The following is a 21349-nucleotide window of genomic DNA, read 5'->3' on the forward strand; positions in this document are numbered from 1 at the left end:
CGCAGCTGGCTTATTATGAGAACATTTTTTTTTAATTTCACTTATTTACTATTAGAGGGGAAGAGAGGGAGAGAAACATCAATGTGCAAGAGACACATCAATTGGTTGCCTCTCACAAGCCCCCAAATGGGGGCCTGGCCCGCAACCCAGGGGGATACCCTGACTGGGAATCAAACCGGCAGCCTTTCAGTTTGCAGGCCGGCACTCAGTCCACTGAGCCACACCAGCCAGGGCTATAAGAATATTTTTACACTTAAATAGTACAGGGAGATTGAGTCTTGCTATGATTCTTTCCTGAGGCACCTACAGTTAATAACTTCCCCAATGTTTTATGCCAAAAGCTCGCTTATATTTCAGTGAGTTTCCATGGATGTATGTGGGTATATATATAAATACACAAGAAGATACCCACACCTCAGGTCCTATTCCATGGGCTGCCTCCTTCCCTTTCTCCTGGGTCACGGTCAGTGTCCCGTGTCAGCACGCAGAGCCCCACACAACCCTTTTCAATGGCTGCATGGCCTCCTGTTATGCGACAATACCGCTTGTATTTAAACAGTCCTCATCTCGACAGACCTTAGGCCTGTTCTCAAAACACATTTGCTGTTATAAACAACGATGCAGCGAAGCACCCACTTAATACATTTTTAGGCAACGGTCCAATTATTTCCTTAGAAGTCTTAGACGTGAGACATTGTAAGTTTTCACCCAGATTTTCAGATCTCCTTCGGGTGGTGCCACTGTGTCAGTTTCAGCTCCCGCTAACAGCGGGGGGGGGGGGGGGGTGCCTGCTTTTCTCCCGTGCCCTGGGCCTTGTGCCCTGTCCTCTGTGCCATCCTGATAGGTAAAAAATGCCCTCTCGTCGTTTCCACTCGAATTTCTTTGATCATCAGTAGAGATGGACCTCTTTTCGTTTGCTTATTAGCTACTTATTCCCTCCCCACCCCAACCCTGTGGGTTGCCTATTCGTATCCTTTGCCTGTTTTTTTATATTGAAATATTTGTTTGTCTTTCTCTTAAGATTTGTAAGTGCGCTTGCATGTTGCAGATATTAATCCTTGGTGATATGTCGCAAACATGTCATAACCCATTTTTACTTGTCTTTATTAAGAGTAGCTTGCCATATCTTTTGTTATATCTCAGTTTTTCATTGTGATATAGCCCTATCAAAATCAATTCTGTCTTTTATGATTTCTGGCTTTGGATTATGCTAAGGAAAGCTACCCCATCCAGAACTTATAGACATGTCTTTCTACGTTTTCTTTCAGTACTTTATGTTTTACCCAAAAGGCAACCCTAATGAGGTCAGGTCTTTGCCTGCTACCCCAGCCCAGCAAGCCTCCCAGCCTCACCCAGCAGCGGGTCCATACTCTCAGCGCCTCTGGCCAGGCTTTGGCTGATTTTGCCCCCTGCTCGCCACCCTCATCCATCCAATGCACCAGCCACCCTGAGGCTTGAGCTCGGTGCCTGTGCTGGCTTCCGTCTAGCCTCCCCTCCTTTGGGTCTCCCCTCACCCCCTGGTGCACTCCTAAGCGTCCCTCAAGACTCCGCTCACAGGCACTCCCTCTGAGAAGCCGCCCTCCATCCCAGTCAGAGAGAAGTGCTCCCCTGGACCTGACACAGCCCTTCCCTTCGCTCCCATGGGAACCCGGGTGTTGTGTTTCTTCCCGTTTCGAAGTCATGAGCTCGTGGGGCTGGGTGCAGCTCCTGGCACCCAGTATACATCAGTATAGTTCCGTGTGGCAGGAGCCGAGCCTGCGTCTGTGATCCTTGCACCTTAGCAATGTGCTAACAGCGCAGAGGCTTGGAGACAAAGTAGGAGCACCCAGGTAATAGCGATGTCATAGTTCGGGTAGATGACAGGGGCCTGACCGGAGGAGGCTTTGCTAAGGAACAGAGTTAGTAGGTAGAATAGACGGTGCCTGAGGTAGCTTGTGTGAAGCGTCTCCTGAATGTTCAGCACATGCATAAACCCAAGAGTTCTCCCATTAGCATGGTTCGGACCTTCTGGTTCTGTGGAATCCCCCCTACTTCTGTTCCTTTCCATGAAGTTGTATGACTCGGGGTCGTCATCACCTCCGTCCATCAAGTGGAAACAGCATCCCACCTCCTGGGGCAGGTGTGCTGTGCTGTCAATTAAATGCCACGTGTTAAGGGCCTTCGTGGACCCTAGTAGCACTGCGTACATGTTCGGGGTCACCCCCTTACCTCGGGCGATAGGGTCAGTTACTGTCTTCTGACTGATCTGCAGCAGGGGTGTCCAACTCATTTTCACCGGGGGCCACATCAGCCTCACAGTTGTCTTCAAAGGGCCGAATGTAATTTCAGCTCCTTAACAGTTAAGGAGTAGTTACATTTATACCGCCCTAAAATTATTTCGGCCCTTTGAAGGCAACCGCCAGGCTGATGTGGCCCCCGGTGAAAATGAGTTTGACACCCCTGATCTGAGGGATTCCTGGAGAGAGAAGCTGGAGTCAGCTTTATAACTGGTTCCCACAGACCACAGGCGTCCTGACAGCTGGTCTCCATCTGCCCCCACCAGTCTCCGCGTAGTCCCTTTCCCCCACGCCACCATTCTCACTGTCGTTCCCAGCCCGCTTCCCTTTCCCTCCACAGGAGCTCCAGGGGTTGGTCCTTGCCCAGCTCTGCTCCTGCCTCTTCCATCCTGCGGCCCCTGCTAATTAACCCGCTGCATCCTTACCCCTGGGTTACTGCAGACGCTGATCCCCCGGCCCTCCCCTGGACCGCAGTCACTGCCCTCCCCCCAACCCCCGCGTGCGTCCACCTGGGCCAGGTAAAGAAGCAGGAAGACCAGCCCCGGTTCATCCCCCTCCCCTGCATCTCGCTCTGAAGTCTCCAGGCTGTCCCTCACCTTCTGGTTCACCTGGAGAAGCCTGAGCCTCTGGCCCTGCACTCCCTGACTTCGCACCTTGGCTCTCCGAGCTGCTTCCTCATCTCAGTCTTACCTGTCCACCCCAGGGCTGCATATATATATATATATATATATATATATATATATATAGTCTGCCTGCCATTCCCAATCCAATCTTGCTTGCTTCAGCCTCCAGTCTTCCCCCCTCCCCCCAGGGAATGCTTGCTTGCTTTGTTCCGCTGCCCCGGGCTTTGCAAGAACACCCTCGCGGGCAGCACAGAGCTCTTGAGAAGCCTTCCTTCCCATCACTAATAGCCTGTTACCTTGGCCGGTACACACACACACACACAGTGTTTTCACACCGCTGTCTCATTTGATCAGTCCTCCTTCGGTCCTTCCGCTAGCATGTAAGGGGTCCCTTCTGCGTGCCAGGCCCTTAGAAGGATGAAAGAAGGCCTAGGCTTTGCTCTCAAGGAATTCCAGTCTAATTGGTACAAATCCCAACCCAGTTCCTTCAGCCACAGCACGGGGATAATAATGTCTGATTACCTCATAAGGCTGTTAGGAGGTTTGTATGAAATGCCCCGTGAGCCTGACACCTGAAGAGTTTAACAGGGAGGATGCGCTGGTGGTGCCCACCTTGCAGCTGCGAAGACGGGCTTGGGCGGTTGTGAGCCGGCCCACAGTCATGCAGCCGGAGGGCCAAGGCCAAGTATGGTGCTCCAGGCCCTGCCTTCCCATCTCGCCCTCCGTTTCCTGCCCACGCCCCCCTCGCATCCGTCGTGTTCCCACCCACCCCCGCCCACTGGTCTCTGACACAGGTCTCTGAACTGCGGACACCGTCGGGCTGGTAGCGCCGCCGCCCCAGTCAGGGGCACAAGGTCATTGTCACCCCCAGTCCTTTCTCTCAGTCTCCTGTGGGTGCCCCCTTGGCACGGTGCTTCCCAAGGGAGCCCGGCTGTGTGAGTTTGTCTCTGGCAGGGCAATGAGCAAGCCCCCAGTGGCTCACCCACCTGGCTGCCCATCTCCTCAAAGCCGGTTCCATTGCTCATGTGTTTCCACAAGCACCGATGAGGTCTGCTCCTCGGGCTCCAGGAATTCTGTTTCGGGGTAAAAATGCCTGTTCGGCTCAGTGATGGAGGGGGGTCGGGTCCCTGAGAAGGCAGCTAGTGGCAGAAGGGGCACAGAAGGGGCACTGAAGGGAGGGGTGTCACTGAATGGGAAGTGTGAGCGGTGTGACGTCAATGGCAGCTAAAAGCATTGCACGTGGGAGAGAGAGAGGGAAGCTCATTTTAAGTGCAAGATGCACTATCTGGGACCTCTGCGAAGGAGTCACCTCACAGAGCAAAATCTGCGCCCTTCTGAAATCTATTTGAGTTGAAATAAGGAAGGAGACTGGGCTGTAGGAAAGTCATCTTTACTTAGGAAATAAGGAAGAGGACTGGGCTTCTTGGAAATCTTCCAGAAGGTGGCAGGTGAAGGCAAGACTTCCTGAAAGTTTTCATCTTCAGTTTTTTTCCAAACAATATAAATGTATGTGCATGGTTTAAAATGGCCATATTTACTTTTTATTGTAAAATCAATATAATCTTACAGAGAAAGCATGGAAAACCAGAGGGGAAATGAGCTCCAGCCCCCTAACACAAAGCTCCGTTGTCTGCTTCCAGCTGGTCTGGCTTTTGTGTGCATGTGCTTATGTGGTTGTGATAATAGCTAACATTTCTTTTTTTAAAAGATTTTATTTATTTATTTTTAGAGAGGGAAGGGAGGGAGCTAGAGAGAGAGAGAGAAACATCAATGTGCGGTTGCTGGGGGCCGTGGCCTGCAACCCAGGCATGTGCCCTGACTGAGAATCGAACATTTCATTTTTGTACTAGTTTCTTAGTAAGCTAGTAAAAAAATGTCTTTAAAAAGTTTACTAGTATGCAGTTCTATTTTTTAAAATTTTTAAATGTTTTACAAGATACGTACAGAAAAGTGCAGAAAATATACATAGAGTTCAAAGAATACTTTAAAGCACACACCTGTGCACCTCCCCCCCACCCCCCGGCCCCAGGTAAAAGACTGGAGAGTGGATGCAGCTTTCAAGAAGCTTCTCCTCTGGTGCCCTCCCCAAAGTCAGCCCCACGGTGTGCCCCCAGAGGTGATCGCACCCCGACTTACCTGATAATCATTTCCTCGGTTTTCTTCATGTTCTACCACTCGGCCTGAATACTGTGTGATTCACTGTTGCCTGATTTTGAATGTTACGGGAATGAAATCTCTACCACATTTACTATTTTGTGTCTTGCTTCTTTCCCTCCATTGTCTGCATGATGCTGTAGATGACTGTAATTCATACTCATTGTCAGTTTAAAAGAAAAAAAATAGAAGTTTTATTTTTCTGGTCAATGTCTTCCCCAAATCTAGACTTTATCGGGTAGCCCAGGTTCGTGATGCTTTCCTGGCTAGGAAGACGCATGGTTTCCCCTGCTGTGACTTTCCCGCCCTGCACCTGAGCATGCAGGTCTCAGCCTGAGACGGGTCTGTGCCCGCCCCCGCCACCCCTGTAGTGGCCGTGGGTGCTGGCCCCTCTGCCCTCGGGCTGGGATTCTAGGAAACCCCCTCTGGGCCGCTGGAGGCCCTGGGAGCCGCAGCTGCCGCCCTTAGAGGGGAAGCGATGGAATGGAATTCCTTCTGGGGCCTGGAGACAGCTGTGGGGACCACGGAGAGCGCAGCAGGCTGAGGAATCTGCCAGAGGGTCAGCAGGGGGGGGAGGGGCAGCTGGTGGTGACTCTACTGGTCACCAGAGGCCTGGTGTTTCCTGGCTCCAGCTTCAGTCAGGAATTCTGGTCTCCAGCCTGTGCGCACCGCCCTCCGCCCTGCAGCTGCTGGGCTTGCGGGGTGGGGGCTGAACTCGCACTTCCTGCGATTGGGGGCACTGGGGGGCCCCCCTGAGCCTCGAGTGCAACAGCTCCCGACCCCAGGGAGTGAGTGGGCACCTGGAGGAGCTAGGTTGCTGCCCCAGTGCCAAGGACTGTGTGGGTGGGCCGGGTCGACACGCAGGGAAGCCTGTCCACACACTTGCCCACATTCTGGCTTTGTCTGCCGACAGCTGCCCGTTCCTCTCCTCGCTGATCCGGGTGAACAAGTGGTCTGCAGCTCCACGCCTTACCACCCTCTCCTGGCTAATCCTCCGGAATGCCGCTCTTGCCCCCACACACTGCTGCTGGTTGCTCGTCCAGCCCAGCCCCCTGGGGCCGGGCCAGGTCCGCCGAAGCCGAGGGATTAAAACCTCTTACTTGATCTTAGCCTGTTAAGAACTCACTCCCGCTGGACTTACAGGCACCTGCCCAGAGGCCAGGCCTGCTTCTGGGCTTCGCTTGTGGCAGCTCTTCGGTCCCAAGCTTGTTTTCACGCCTTCTCAGGGGCAAGCCCTTGTTCACCGTGCTGATGCCCACCCCGTGGACAGACCGGGGCAGGCCGGCCTCTGTTCCTCCAGCTGCCCTGGGTGGGCGGCCCGGGGGCTGGGCTCGCTCCTGCAGACTTGCGCTCTCCCGACCCATCGGGCGCATTACCCCTTCGCTGCTGTGCGGTGGTAGAGGTGGTGGCCGTCTTCCAGACTCAGATGTTTCCTGGTCTTGTACACATGACCCCGGATTACGAGCACCTTGGGCCAGCCCTCACCCGGCACCCAGGGGCTTCGCCCTGCCCAGCCCTGGGTGAATGTGTCTCAGGGTGGGTGTGACACCGGCCACAGGCTGTCTGCCCTCCATATGCTTCCCTGCCAGCCCGAGTGGCCCTTCTTCCTGTCCGGGCCCCGCATCTCAGGTCCCCACTAGTCTGTGGAGATGCCTGGGCCCCAGATGAGAGACGGACCTTCCCCAGCTTCTCGTCCCGAGGCTGGCTGGCTTCTACTTACAGAACACCTTAAAATGTTTTGCACGAAACTCCCAGGTGACCGAAATCAGGCCCACCACTTCCACCAGCCCTGCAGGACGCTGACGCCGCCCTGAGTTGGCAAGGAGCTCAGCGGAGCCCCAGATTCCGGGGTGGCGGGTGGAGATGGTGCAGCTGGTTTGGGACAGGCTGGGTGCACTGCCTGTGGACATTCCCGGGGCACAAATGGTCTGGCAGGCGCTTGGATAATGATGTTGGAATGCCTGCATGCCCGCACTATGGGCATTGCGAGACCAGGCTCTCAGATGCCTGCCTTCTCTGGAAAGCAGAGGACTAGGTGGCGAAGAAATGGGTCAGGGCAGGTGAAGAGTGACGGCTGGTGGGCCTGGGACAGTGACAGCCTCGATCTGGTCGTCTTCCTCTTAACTTGTCACCTAACTGTTACTAGTCATTAGTGCACACACACTGGCCAGGGAAGTAGTGCCCCCTGAGGAGGGCATGTGGAGTGGGACGAAGGGGAGGTACGGGGACTTCAACAGCGATGGCGATGGTGAGTTCACACGTGTGCATGGCGTTAGTCTCTGTACCTCACATGTGGATCATAAACCTCATTAGGTTGACTCAAGAGTTGATGGAGCCGGTTAAGACTTCATTATAAAATTATACTGTGCCTTAATACTCGTTAAGATTGTCTAGAGCTTCACTATTAAGAGAGCAGTTTATTATTTTTTAAATCAAACGTATGAACTTTAACGTTTGGCTGTTTCCCCACTCACCTCCCACACCCCACTCTGGCCCTTGCGCTCTGTTGAGCCTTCCGCCGGTTCCCGGTTCCCAGCTCAGAGAGGCTCCCGTGCCGGAGTTGCCCAGGACCCTGCAGGTGTGGCGCCCGCCAGCCCCTCTGGGGATGGCTCACCCGTCATTCACATTCTTCTAAGTGCCCATCAGAAGAAGCATAGCTGCGTGTTTTCATTCTCTTTGCCAGACCACTGCCGTATGTTGTCCTTTGCTCCTTTAGCAAACGTTGTCCGCCTGGAGCCAGAGAAAAGCCAGGCCATTCAGTGCGTCCCCAGTGCCCTCGGCTGGCTCCTCCACCCCTCCACGCGCTACCCCTGTCCACCCTTATGATTGGCTTAAGTGCCACAGGTCCTTCATGTCACCGGGCAGTTGTGTAGCCCTCACTGCCCGTGTTCCTCGGTACCACGGTTACCATTGTCCGTAAAATCACACGTTTTTCTGTGGACTCTGCCAGAAGGAAATGTGAGTCCCAAACCAACGCCTGTTAAGAGGAAATGTATGTCCTCATTCAATCCCTGTCAGACTGATGTTAAGGTCTTTTTACAAAAAGTGTCGCCTGTGCACCATCCTGGCCTCCCGCATCTGTGCCGAGCCCCCGGGTCCCCCGGCGTCCCCCAGCTGAGCTGCTGGCAGGACAGACCGCACAGGCGCTCCTTGTCTCGCACCTCCCTGCAGGCGCAGGGGAGCTGGGGAAGGTGATGACAGAGGCAGGCAGCTCCAAATCACAGGGCTGGGCTTGTCATTTCCTTGGCAGGGCTAACACCATGCGCCTTCTAGGAGTGTTGCCGGGGGGGAGGGGGGGCGAGGGGGTGCATGTCTTGACCGAGAAGAAGCAGCAGCTGTCACCTTCGCTCCCCTCAGCAGGAAGCCCCCTGCGCCGCTCCACAACGGAGCTGCTCAACAGCAGCCAAAAGGCGGGAGGGCGGACGGCGCAGGGGGTTTTCTGGTATCTAGCAAAAGTTGTTGGACAGCAGTAATAACTGTTACTATTTTAAACATGAAGAGGCTTTCTCATGAAAGACTGCATTCCCAAGTTATAGCGTTATCCCCCGCCCCCACCCAGAAGTCCCTGTTTCCCCAGCCTGCACGTCACCGAACTCCTCACTGGCGCAGGAGTGTAAGGAGCCCGTGCCACAGGATCAGGAAATGGGGGGGGGGGGGGGGCGAGTGTGTGCATTCGGATAAATCTTGGCATGTCAGATGTATCCACCGTCTTGCTATGGGGACATCATTGTTTCCTTGAATAAATTTAAAAAATTTTTAAATCCCTGTATGTGCAGCATAGCACCACCCCATTAGTCCTAGAGTGGTTCCCTTGAGTCAAGGTCGTTGTTGGTCAAGTCCAACAGACTGAAAGGTGGACTCGAAGCACCACGGCTCTAGAATTCCATATCTCTGACTTATGTTTTTCTGATAGCATTCAACTATCTGGCACATTTTTTTATTTCTGCCTGGGAGGACAGACATATGGTTTGAATTCTTTCATTTGCATAGACAAAATAGCTGGATGATCAAAGTTTTTGATTAAACAAATGGGAATGTGCGATACAGCCAGAAGTCTTCCCAGGCGGTGACATTTATTTGAGGGCCCAGTTGTTACTTCATGATGGTTGGATTATACTGTTCATTGCTGCCTCGTGTGGCATCTCAGCCAGCGTGAGCTGCCGTCATAGTACCACAGGCGGTGTGGCCTGGACGACGGAAACACGTTTCTCCCGGTTCCGAAGGCTGGGCCGTCCAAGACCAAGGTGCCAGCCAGCTCCGTTCCTGGTGGGGACGTTCTTGTTTGCAGGCAGTCTTTTCCCCCTGTGCTCATGTGGTGGAGAGAGTGAGATCACATGCCTCTTCCTGCAAGGGCACCAATCCCAGCTATGAGGGCCCCACCCTCGTGACCTGAATACCCGCCAAAGGTCCCAACCCCCAATGGCATCGCACTGGAACTAGAGCCTCAACACACGAATGTGAGGGGAGCATAAACCTTCACTCCACGGCATGAAGTCAGCCAGCGGGCCAGGTGCTGGCTCGCCAGCTAACTCACGTTCTGGAGTAAAATGGGTGACTCGAAGCATCAATCACAAATTAGTGAAACTGACACTGACCCCCTCTCGACCACCACCCCTGACTGGAATGCTCTCTGCATGTGCTGCCCCCCCCCCCCCCGTAGCAGAGGGACACACTCGCAGTCGGTGGCTGGTGCAGGGCTCGAGAGTGTGCATTTTAACAGTGGTGCTCAGGCTCTTTCCCTCTGGGGGCCTCTCCCCGGGGTCCATCCAGGGCGTCTCCCCGACCACCTCACTCTGTTATATGCACACGCTGGGACACAGACAACAGGGAGGCTGTGGAAAAGGATGTCAGCAACGTCTTTTCTTCCTTTATCAAAGACTAGCAGAGAGAGCTGTAGGGATGCCGTGCTAATGCGATGCCTGGGGGAGGTGAGGAGCACAGGAATGTCGGCTGCCTGTCGACAGCAAGGGGGCGCCACCAACAGGAAGTTATTTCTCGCGGGTCTGAAGGCTGGGAGTCTAAGGCAGGTGCCAGGACGGTCTGCTTCTGATGAGAGCGCTTTTCCTGGCTGGTAGATGGCCGTCCTGTCTTCTCGTGGTGTCCTCACGGGGTCTTCTGGACATGTGCACGGTGCTGGGGTAGGAGGGGAGACACAGAGAGAGCACCCTGGTGTCTCTTCTTAAGAGGACACTGACCCTGTCCGATCCGGGCCCCACCCTGATGAGCCCATTCAACCTTAAAGATGTCCTCAGAGGCCCCAGCTCCTAACACAGCCACCCTAGAAATTCGGGAGGGCACAAACATTCTGTCCGGAACAGCTCCGAAGACAACCGTGTGGCTTTTAGTCCCTACTTTGTTACAAATGCATTGTGTGACTTTGAGGAAATTCTCTAGCTTTCAAAAATATGGGCCCTGGGGACCCAATCTGGAACCTAAAAATCTGAATCTCTGGGGGTGGGGCTTGAGCATAGCTCCTTTTCAAAAGCTCCTTAGATGAGTTTACTAATGTGCAACCAGCGGAGGTAGCAGACTTTTTGAGGCAAATACAGGAGGGGGAACTGAAGCAGAATCCTTCTGAAGAATGATGTGAATTAAGCAGCGGTGGGGCTTGGGGAATTTGGCTCTCTGAGACATGCCCTAGGACCCCCGATATCTTCAGGACCACGTGCTGTGGGGGACGTCGGCCATACAAGACATCTGGGTTTGCCTCAGCTCCTTTGTAGCCATAAATGCCTCACTTGGCAGCTTCGGCTTTCTCGCCTGTAAAATGCCAGTCCCCAGGCTTTCTCTGGAACAAATTGAGATAGTAGATACGACAAGGCTTTAGAACCCACATGGCATTTCAGGAAGGTAAACACTGATGTTTCTTTGGGCCCCGGCTCTGCCCTGCCTGCCACTGTGTCGTGACTCCCAGGAAGTCCCACTGTGAGGTCACGGGCCCCAACTGGCTGCAGGACCATTGTCCTCAGGCTGTGGAGAAACTCCCTCGTCATCCCTACTCACTGAACTCTGCCCATCGAGTTTGGGCTCTGATGGGAAAAGGTGGGACCTCGGTGGCCGTGGGAAGGGACTTTGACCTTGACCCCTCTCCCCTCCCGTAGGAACATGCTTGCCAACTCGGCCAGCGTGCGGATCCTCATCAAGGGAGGCAAGGTGGTGAATGACGACTGCACCCACGAGGCGGACGTCTACATCGAGAATGGCATCATCCAGCAGGTGGGCCGCGAGCTCATGATCCCCGGAGGGGCCAAGGTGATCGACGCCACCGGGAAGCTGGTGATCCCTGGCGGCATCGACACCAGCACCCACTTCCACCAGACCTTCATGAACGCCACCTGCGTGGACGACTTCTACCACGGGACCAAGGTAACGCTCCCCTTTGCCGAAGGGGTCCGCCCCTTCGGCGTCTTCTGTTTCTGGGGCTGCTCCAGACCAGACCCGGCTGAACCGGCCGCCCCCACTGCATTGCTGAGAGGAGGAGGAGGGTGCTCTCAGGGGGCCACTCTGGCAACTAAAATTGGAAACTCCAGGCTAGATGTCATGGATTGCCATGGTTACAGAAAAGGGTGCACCGAGGCCTATTTTGCAGATCCCATTGCTTACTTATCTCTGTACCCGGGCTGGGAACTGACGTTTCATGTTTTTATGTTACGTAATACAGACCAAGAGGAAGAAGAGAATTCGCCGGTGTGTTTTATTGTCCATGTATGTGGCGGGGGCTGGGGGTTGGTCTGATGCACTCCTTCATGAAGAGCAAAATCAATTCCCTAAAGACTGAAAAATGTACATGTTTCTTCTAGACAATTTTCGTGGCAGAAATGATGAAACCGACATGGCTATTGGTACTATCTTCTATTATCTCTCCTAGCTTGTTTGCTATTTTTAAAAACAGCTTGAAAAATCCCGGTAGTGGGTCCTCTTTCAGAGGGCATTATCATGAACCGTATTGAAGTTATTGAGCTGAGCCTCCATGACTGCTTACTCCTGAATACAAGATACAAAAATGCAGACCTGTGAAACAAATGGATTAGGAGGACATTACATTTTGCAAAAGGAGCCACGAGTGGGCTCTTGTACCTTGCCACTGTGCTCCAGAACCTCTGTCACTGCTGTCACCTCTTCACATTGTAATTACCTCTCACACACCAGCCTGTCCCTGGGCACCAGATGATGGGCTTCTTAAAGGCCCAACGACCTGGAACCAGAGCAGGTACCCAGTATTTGACTTGTCCTGTCTGATCTACAAAGGACTTGGCCTGTAATATTTCCCGGGTGAGAAGGACCCACCAGCTCCTGGTCCCACAGCTGCAGGCCTGTGTCCTTCGTTAGCCCATAGCCTCAAATCCCCAATGCCCATGCACCCTAAAATCCCACCCCTGTTCTGCCTGGAGTTCTTGGGGAGCCCTTTTCCATGCTTAGGGTTCTCACACTGCCCCTGGGATCCATCTTCCTGGGGGCTCAGCCACTCCTGCTGCCGGCAGCCACTGACAAGGCCCCCCACACGGACCCCCAAAGAGCATGGTCGGGGCTGCTGGAACGGACAGGGGCTGGTCTTGGGGTCACAGCTCCATGGGCCAGCCCACCTCAGGCAGATGGCCGTTAACATCTCCCTGAGGATATGCCCCCTTCCCAATCCAGGAGCAATGGACCAAGCCCTAGAAGACTGGTCCTCCTAAGCCTAATTCTCCAGCATCTGGGGCCACACCTGCGCACTGTAGCTGAGCCCAGGGAGGAGAGGGGGTAGGCAGACCCTCCCTATTTTCTCCTCTGAGAATGCCCCTGGGCCCTGCAGGTGGCGCCTCACTGGTGAAATGGGGAGCCCCACCCTCATACCCTGGCAGGGTCCTCTTGCAGTCGGTCCCTTCTGAAGTCAGTGAGCATATCTGGTCCACCATCCCATGCACCAGGCCAGGCCGGACTGGTGTTGTTTGTGGTTATAGCTGTTATTTTTATTGAAGTGCAGCATAAACACCAACAAGTGCATAAATAATCAGTACACAGCATCGTCACAACTGAGCACACCTTGTGACCAGCATGCAAATGGAGAAACCAAACTCTGCCAGCACCAGAGAAGCCCCTCCTTGCGCCTCCTCCGGTCACTGCTCCTCCCCAGACATGACCACTGTCCTGGCTTCTAATGCCACAGTTTGTTTTTAAATAACAGCTGAATTGCACTATGACTCACATACCATGCAGTCTACTATTTAAAGTGTAGAAGTCAGTGATCTTTAGTACATTTCCCGTAAATTGCTTTTGGCTGTTTGTGTAAATGAATCAGGCAGTGTGTACCCTTGTGCTGGCTTCTTTGGCTCAGCACTGCTTTTGTGAAATTCCCCCGCGTTGTTGTGTGTCATGTACTCTCACTGCTTTATAGAGCTCCACTCCACCATGTACCATGTAGAGCGCTTACTCATTCTGCTGCCCGTGGGCACCTGGGCAGCTGCTAGTGTGAGGCGATCGCAAACACTGCTGCTGTGCGCGCTCTCATACGTGTCTTCTGGCAGACACGTTTCTGCCAGGCGTATTCCCAGGAGTGGAATTGCTGGGACATAGGTAACATATGTTCAGCTTTAGGAGATACTGCTAAATCATGTTCCAAAGTGATGGAAACGGTGTATACTCCCAGCCGTCATGTGAGAGAGGTCACAGTATTTATCATCAGCACGATGCTGACACCCACACCAGCCCATGTTGGGTCCCTTCTGTGGCATGCTCTGGCCTTGCACCAAAATTTGTAGCTTGGTCCTGGCCAGGTGGCTCAGGGGTTAGAGTGTCACCACGGTTGTGGGTTCTATCTCCAGTCGGAGACATACAAGAAGCAACCAATGAATGAGTAAGTAAGTGGAACAACAAATCAATGTTTCCCCCTCCCTTCCTCTCTCTAAAATCAATTTTTTAAAAAATGTAGCTTTCTGGTTATTTTCCCCACCTGGGAGACCTTTAGCCCAGGGCCGGATGCCGCACTGTCACTACCCTGGGAAGGCAGGCTGGCCTTCTTTTGTCTTGTTTTCTACACTGTCATCTGCCAGGGCCTCATTAGCCCGCAGTGACAGCTTTTCCCCTGAGAGCCTTTAGCTCTTTATAGCCCATGAAGGCCTCTGCACGTGCGTCTTGGTGCAAGGTGGTGGGCAAGTCTTGATCTTCCCCAGGCCTCTCGTCCTTGGAAGCAGCTGCCTCTGCAAAACACAGAAAAGCCCCCGTGTGACTGAAGGCCCCAGTTCTCCCAGTGCCTGCGGGCTCAGGCTACCTCAGGCACCCCAGCCCCGCCCCGTGCCAGGCCCTAGTTGTAGGGAATGTGGGGAACGCCCCGGCCACCCTGGCTGCTAGTGTCACCTAAACAGACCCTTTGGTCATACCCATCCCCTAAGTGAGACTGCACCTGGCCCTTGTCCCCTGCTCACACTGAGTTCTGTTTCGTAACACAGCCACAACCCTGTCCTCCCGGACCCCCTCCGTGGACCCCACCCAGAGTAGTCCTGCCCGGGGCCTCCCATCCTCCTGAGAACGGGCTTCCTGCCCCGGAACCCCCTCCCTTCCAGGATTTCCCCTCCACACCGGTGCTCCTACCGCTGGATATTTTGGGTTCCTCTTTCCTGTGGTTCCTGACAATCTCCTGGGGAGAGAAAACGCTCTGCTGTTGCAACACTGCTCCCAGGGACATGTGGGTTTAATTATTTACACGGCCTGGGGCTCTCGCACACAGGCTGCACCCTGGTAAATTGCCACTGACCTACTTAGGACCTTCTAAGAAAGGTGGCAGTGGAGTCACTTCAAGCACCTGAGTTCCTAATGGAATAATAATAATCCCAAGGAAAAGCTCACCCGAGTGATTAGCCTAGAGAAAAGGAGAGATCAAGTTGCATCTTTTTGTTCTTGTCTGACAGATCCGTGGGACCTTGAACTCTGCACCCCCTAAGCTCTTGCGGGCTTGTCAGTTTGGCAGCACCAGCCGGGGCTGGGAAAACAAGATCATTGAAAGCCTGGCTTTTCCGAGAGCATCTGGGTCTCCATTGTGCTGGGTCTAAAGGGATTTCTCCAGCGCTCCCTTAACAAACGCTTCGCCTGCCTGCGCCTCTGTCGGAGGCCGGGGCAGGCTCTGCCTGGCGCCCCTGGCTCTGGGGCTCCTGCTCACAGCTAGCTGGTCACTTGATCCTCCTCCTACACCCCGCATCCTCCCCAAGGCCCGGTACCTGGGTTTCCACGGGTGCCAGGACCACCTGCTTGTTACTATTGCAGGCGCCACCGAAGACAGAGATTGTCTCCTGTGGAGGGGCAGGGGGACGAGGGGAGGAGAGAGAACCAGTAACACCAGCTGGGTCAGTTAAGGTCTAGGATTGCAGGTGGGTCATGGGGTCTTTTATTATTATTCTGCTTAACTTGCAAGTTGTATTTATTCCTTAGTGTACATCTCATATTACATAATAAAGGCTGTTAGTGCACCCCACTGAGGGCTCTCCACAGTGGCCAGTGGGAACATCTGAACCAGGCTTTTTAAACTACAGGCACAACCCCTTACCCCTTCACTGAGAGAGGTTGATCGTGGGGTAGGCGTGGATGATGGATACAAGCTTCCTAGATGCCTTTCTTGCCTCCTGCTTCCCCCAAAGCATATTAATAACCACTGTCTGAGCCAATGGTTTTCAACCTTTGGCAGCAAATTACATTAGCACTACCTGGGGGAATTTTAATTTAAATGATACTAATGTCCAGGCCCCACCTCAGACCAATGAAATCAATGTCTCTGGGTCTGCCCCTCCCCCGTCAGTATTTTTTTTAATTTATTGATTTTATAGAGAAAAATATCGATGTGTTGTTCTACTTACGCATTCATTGGTTGGTTCTTGTATGTGCCCAGACTGGGGACCAAACCTACAACCTTGGCATCTCGAGATGACGCCCTAACCAACTGAGCTACCCGGCCAGGACCCTATTATTATTTTTTTAAAGCATCTTTGATGATTCTAACACTGGCAGGCACGTTATTAAGGAACTTTCTCAGCTATTTTGACTGGCACATTGACCTGCCCATTACTCTGTCGCCCGACTGACCCTCACCCTACATGCCCAGACCTCTGAATCCTTTCTGAAAGTGTGGGCCTGCCTCGCCTTGCCAGTCTCATTCATTTGCTTCTCTCCTGTTTGCATCCCAGGGTCCCATCATCGGGCTTCCAAACCCCGCCCTGTACTTACTAAGTTTCCCCGGCCCTGTGTTCTGCCCTCCTGTCTATACCCCACGGAAACCCTCCGTGAGAGAGAAGTTGGCCGCAGCAAAGGTGCCATCGAACGGAAGTCTGGCTGGGTCTCTCCCTCTTCTTTGGGGGCCCAGAGACTCACTCCTGCTTGTGCCAGAGCCATCTGGTCACAGAGACAACCTCCCACCAGCTCAAACGCAGTAGCAGCAGGACATCTATTCTTGCAGGCAGTCTGCAGTGGGAGCCAGATCCTCACCGGGAGGGCGCTTGGCCAGCGTGCCGTCTGCCCAGGGAATGTCCGACCGCGTAAGCAAGCCAGGACGGCTGGCCTAGTCCCAGCTCCCGCGGAGGGCTCCTGACACGCCCTCTCCTCCCCCGTGGAGTCCTGAGACATGACAGGCTAGGACATCAATGATTCCCTGTGGTGCCCTGCCTGCCAGCCTCCTCCCCAAGGTTCCCATTTATCCATTGGGCAGGCTGTGTGCTCTTTGCCTTTGCTGTCTTGGAATTAAGTCTTTAAATGCTCCTCACTCCCTTTCTTTTTGCTTGACTCCAGTATTCTGTCCACTTCTGTTTAATTCTGACTAAAACACCTTTTTAGTCTTTTGTAAAGCTCTGCAATAACATTTTCTACTTATTGGGATCCAGACTCACAGAATCTTGCTCATTGATTGATGTTCCCAAGTTCACGTGTGTCTATAAAGCTGGAAGTGACCATGGAAATCTGGTCCCCCCTTCGAGCTGATCTGAGGATGAAGAAGTTGCCCCAAACTCCACAGGGAGTGGGACCAGAATGCAAGCTTCTGAGTCTGAGGCCCTTTTCACCACACCACTCAGGGGCTCCTGAAACCCCGAGCTGGACAGTCCTGGCTTTCAGACAGTCTGTGACTTCTTGGTGGGCTTCACACACACAGTTTCCTTGACAGTGAACTTGCCTGGACCAGAGGAAGGCACCCTGGAACTGACATGCACCGGCGGACAGCTCTGTGAGCTCAGACGACGCTTTATAAAGCACCACTCCCCCCTGTGGGCGTAACGTACTCTCTACCGACGGGTGCTGTGATGTGAGGATTAACCGGGTGATGCATGAGAAACACTGCGCAGGGTGCCTGGCACAGAGGATGTGTGCGGTAAAAGTCGGGCCCCAGGCCGCGCAGCCGGCCTTCGCCCCAGGCCTGGCCTAGGCTGCCCGTCTGCCGGTCTCTTAGGTTGCTGGGTCCGCCCACTGGGACTTTGCCGCGCAATTACTCTGTGGGCCGTCTAGCGCCTGTGCTGCCTGTATGCAACGGCCAGCGGCTGCCCCACGGCGCCCATTCTCCCCGCCGCCCTGCCGCCCTCTGGTCCGGCTGTGCTGGCTGGGGTCTGTCTTCTCCGAGCCGCCCGCAGTCGCCCCTCCCCGGCCACCTGGGAGGACTTCCTTTCTCCTGCCTCTTCCCGTGGCACCTCGCACCTGCACAGGGGCTGTGTTCGCTTTCGCTTATTTTGTAACAAATTGCCACGAATTTAGCGATTTAAAACAGTACCCATTTATGAGCTCACAGTTCTGTAGGTCTGCAGTCTGGCCACGGAGGGACTGGGCTCTCGTCTCGGCCCAGGGTCTCACAGGGATGCAGCCACGGTGCCAGCGGGGCTGCGTTCCCATCCGGAATGCGGGGTCCTCTGCCGAGTTCACGTGCTGGTAGCAGAATTCCGTTTCTTGCAGTTCAAGGACTCAAGTCCCCGATTCCTTGCTGGCTGTCAGCTAAGGGCCCGTCTCAACTCCCAGAGGCTGTCGGCCTCGGTGGCCACGTGGCCCTTCCACCTTCAAAGCCAGCAACACAGACCCTGTCACTGTGAATCCCTGTCTCACTTCAAACCTCTCTGACTCAGAACCTCCTTCTACAGGCAGAACCCGCCCCTTTAAGAGCCCACCTGACTAGCCCACTGAGATGATCTCCCTTTCTCCCTTTAAGTCAGCTGTGCCACACAATATAATCTAATCACGGGCGTGCTACCGCCCGCATTCACAGGGCTCCCCCCACTCTGAATTCGAGGGGGCTGTGTGGAGTCTGGGTCATGGGGAGTCACCCACCTACCTCACGGCGGTCTCATGCTGAAACACGGCTGTCCCGTAGGCATTTTGCCCTGGTACATCTCTTGCTTAAACCTTTTTAAGATCCCACATTTATCTTTTCTTTTTCATCAAATGTCACCTTGGCCGTCCTCTGCTTCACAGCATCCTGTGTCTCATGCTATGTCCCTGCTCGAGAACCCGCAGTGGTGCCCTGTTGACCGAGACAACAGGCTTGGACATCTGGGTTTCGCCCTGGACCACGCCCATTGGACCTCGTGCTCCGTCTAACCCTTCCCAGCTGCTCCCCAGCAAGTGCCGGTCCGTCAGGAGGAGGGTTTTCTCATGAACACCCCTGCCCCTCCCCGGTGAAGGTCCACGCTCCCCGCGGCCATCCCTCCCCCACCACCCACAAACCCTTCCTTCCAGGCCTGCCCCATCCCTGCCACATTCTTACACCCAGACTCCTCCTCTCCTGCCACCAACCGAAATGTGCTGGGGCTTTCACGGTGTGTCCTGTGTAGAGTTCATCTCTCAGCTAGACTGGAGACTCTCGGAGGGACAAAAACAAAAAAAAATTTTTTTTAAGATTTTATTTATTTATTTTGAGAGAGGGAAGAGGAGGGAGGGAGAAAGAGAAGGAGGGAAACATCGATGTGAGAGATACATCGATGGGTTGCCTCTTGCATGCCCCCAACTGGGGACCCAGCCTGCAACCCAGGCATGTGCCCTGACTGGGGATTGAACCCGCAACCTTTCATTTCTCAGGCCGGTGCTCAATCCACTGAGCCACACCAGCGTGAAAAGACCACAATTTATATTTAACTCATGACTCACCACAGAATTCACATAGCTCTAAACATATAGTAGCTACTCCCGAAATAGAGGCACATCAGCGTAGCATGCCCTTACAAACACAGAGTTGAGGACTCAGGAGAAGTTTGAATTTCAGCTCCGCGTTTACTAGCTGTGTGATTTGGGTGAGTTCATCTCTCTGTCCCTCCGTGTCCGTCTCTGAAACATGGAGATTACACTAGTATTTTGTGAATATGAACGACTGTTTATAAAGAACTTAAAATAGTCTTGAGTGCTTACGAAGCATAATACGAGTGCTCGTTAAGTAAATAAATCGATCTTGCTGCTCGGGGACTGACCCCTGGAAAATCCGTTTGCGCAGCTTCCTCGGGAGTATGGGTATTAAACTGCTAAGCGTCCAATGGAAACTAAAAAATCTGGATTCCATTTGGGCTCCCAGGGCTGACTGTGTGTGCTTTAGATTCCATGTGGATCCCAATGGTAATGATGGTGACTTCTAATTAACTTTCTCTCTTTTTAAAAGCAGAAATAGCCAGTCCTGAACTCTGCAGGCATCAGAGCTATTTAAAGGTGTCCTGCTTCAAATCAGTTAACTTGCTCATTAGCAAGACCTTGCCTGCAACCTTTATTCCGCATCTGCGTCGCATCTGCGTTGGTGGGCAGGCCAAAATGCAGGCTAGGTCGACCCTTCTTAGAACGAATGGAAGAGAGGAGATCTATCGTTTCTTACACGTTTCCACATCTAGTATTGGAAAGAATCCCCTGTGGAGTCCAAGCAGCTCCTCCATTCTTACAATCGAGAGTATTTGCAAAGACTTTATCAACAGAGAGACAATGGCCTTTTTAAAACCTCTGGTTAAAGAATAGAGAGAAACGCACCCTCTGCGGTGGAGCCCAGGCATCTTGGAAACCGTTCATACTTCATACAAGGTCTGCTTTTATCCTCTCATCCTTTGGGGTTTAAAAAAGGGAAAAAAGAAGGAAAACACATTACGTACTGTGCACGTACCTCAGTGATGCATGTAGTACATGAATGGCATTCTTTCCATGTTTTCTTTTTCTTAAAGCTTGCATATTTTTTTAACATTTCAAGAAATATTTGAGTATGATATTATGGAAAGCTTCAAAAGTCTCAGTTGGCAATATCTCTATGGCAAGACCTCCCTGAGCTTTGCCGTATTCCTATATTGAGCGTAAGGGCCTTAGAAAGGCTCAGGAACAGGTAGAAATGTGGGCAGGCACTGTATTCCCGCCCCCCTCCCCGGTGGTTCCTGCCTTCTTGTTCCCTCAGGTTGTCATCGCTGCAGCCAGCCGTGTTTCTTCCTCCTTGTGGTCCTTTTCTATTTCCAGTTAATTAAAAATTAGCTGTGGGGTCTTTAATTAGTGACTATATGAATATAAAACTATGGGCCAACTATAGTGAGAACTTTCTCATTAGCCAGTGTTGATCTCTCATATTACATACACACTCACACACTTGCACATACTCATGCTCACACATTTGCACACTCACATTCACTAATACACAGAATTTTAGAGCTGGAAGGAGCAATCATTAGAGATTAATGAGTTCATCCCCTAATCCATTAATAACTTCCCTGCTTAGATTTAAACTCTCCACGGTATTCTTAATTAATATTAAAAAGTGAAATTAAACTTGATGTATGTTGGGGAACTCTATTCTTGGGAAGAATATATATAGAATGAAGGAGGTCATGATTAACTAATCTAGGAAGCCACCTTTTTTTAAAAAATGTGTTACTTTTTTTATTCAACAACTCGATCAAGTTATAATTGACATACAATAAGCTGTTCATTTTTAAAGTGTATAATTTGATCCATTTTGACATATGTATACACTGGGAAGCCGTCACCATTAACATAGTAAGCATACCTGTCACCCCCAGAACTTTCTTTGTATCCCTTGTAACCCTTCCCCACCCCAGGTAACCACTGATCTGTTTTCTGTCACCAGATTGGTTTGTATTTTCTCACTTTTTAAAGAAGATTTTATTTATTTATTTTTAGAGACAGGGGAAAGGAGACAGAGCGGGAGAGAAACACCAGTGTGTGGTCGCCTTTCTCATGCACCCTACTGGGGACCTGGCCCGAAACCCAGGCATGTGCCCTGACTGGGAATCAAACCAGCAATCCTTGCTTTGTAGGTCGGCACTCAATCCACTGAGCCACAGCAGCCAAGGCTGTTTTCTCACATTTTTATGTAAATGGAATAATACA

General features: G+C 52.6%; 1 protein-coding gene across 1 annotated transcript in view; it reads left to right on the top strand.

Moving 5' to 3' along the window:
* DPYSL5 (dihydropyrimidinase like 5) overlaps positions 1-21349 on the top strand; it is a 79422-nt gene that overhangs the window by 22504 nt on the left and 35569 nt on the right. The window contains exon 2 of the mRNA XM_028516648.1: positions 11155-11419. Coding sequence (XP_028372449.1) covers positions 11159-11419 — 261 coding nt within the window. The 5' untranslated portion in view covers positions 11155-11158. The remainder of the gene's footprint in view (positions 1-11154; positions 11420-21349) is intronic.

Source organism: Phyllostomus discolor, chromosome 6 (genome assembly GCF_004126475.2).
Source record: "Phyllostomus discolor isolate MPI-MPIP mPhyDis1 chromosome 6, mPhyDis1.pri.v3, whole genome shotgun sequence".
NCBI lineage: Eukaryota > Metazoa > Chordata > Mammalia > Chiroptera > Phyllostomidae > Phyllostomus > Phyllostomus discolor.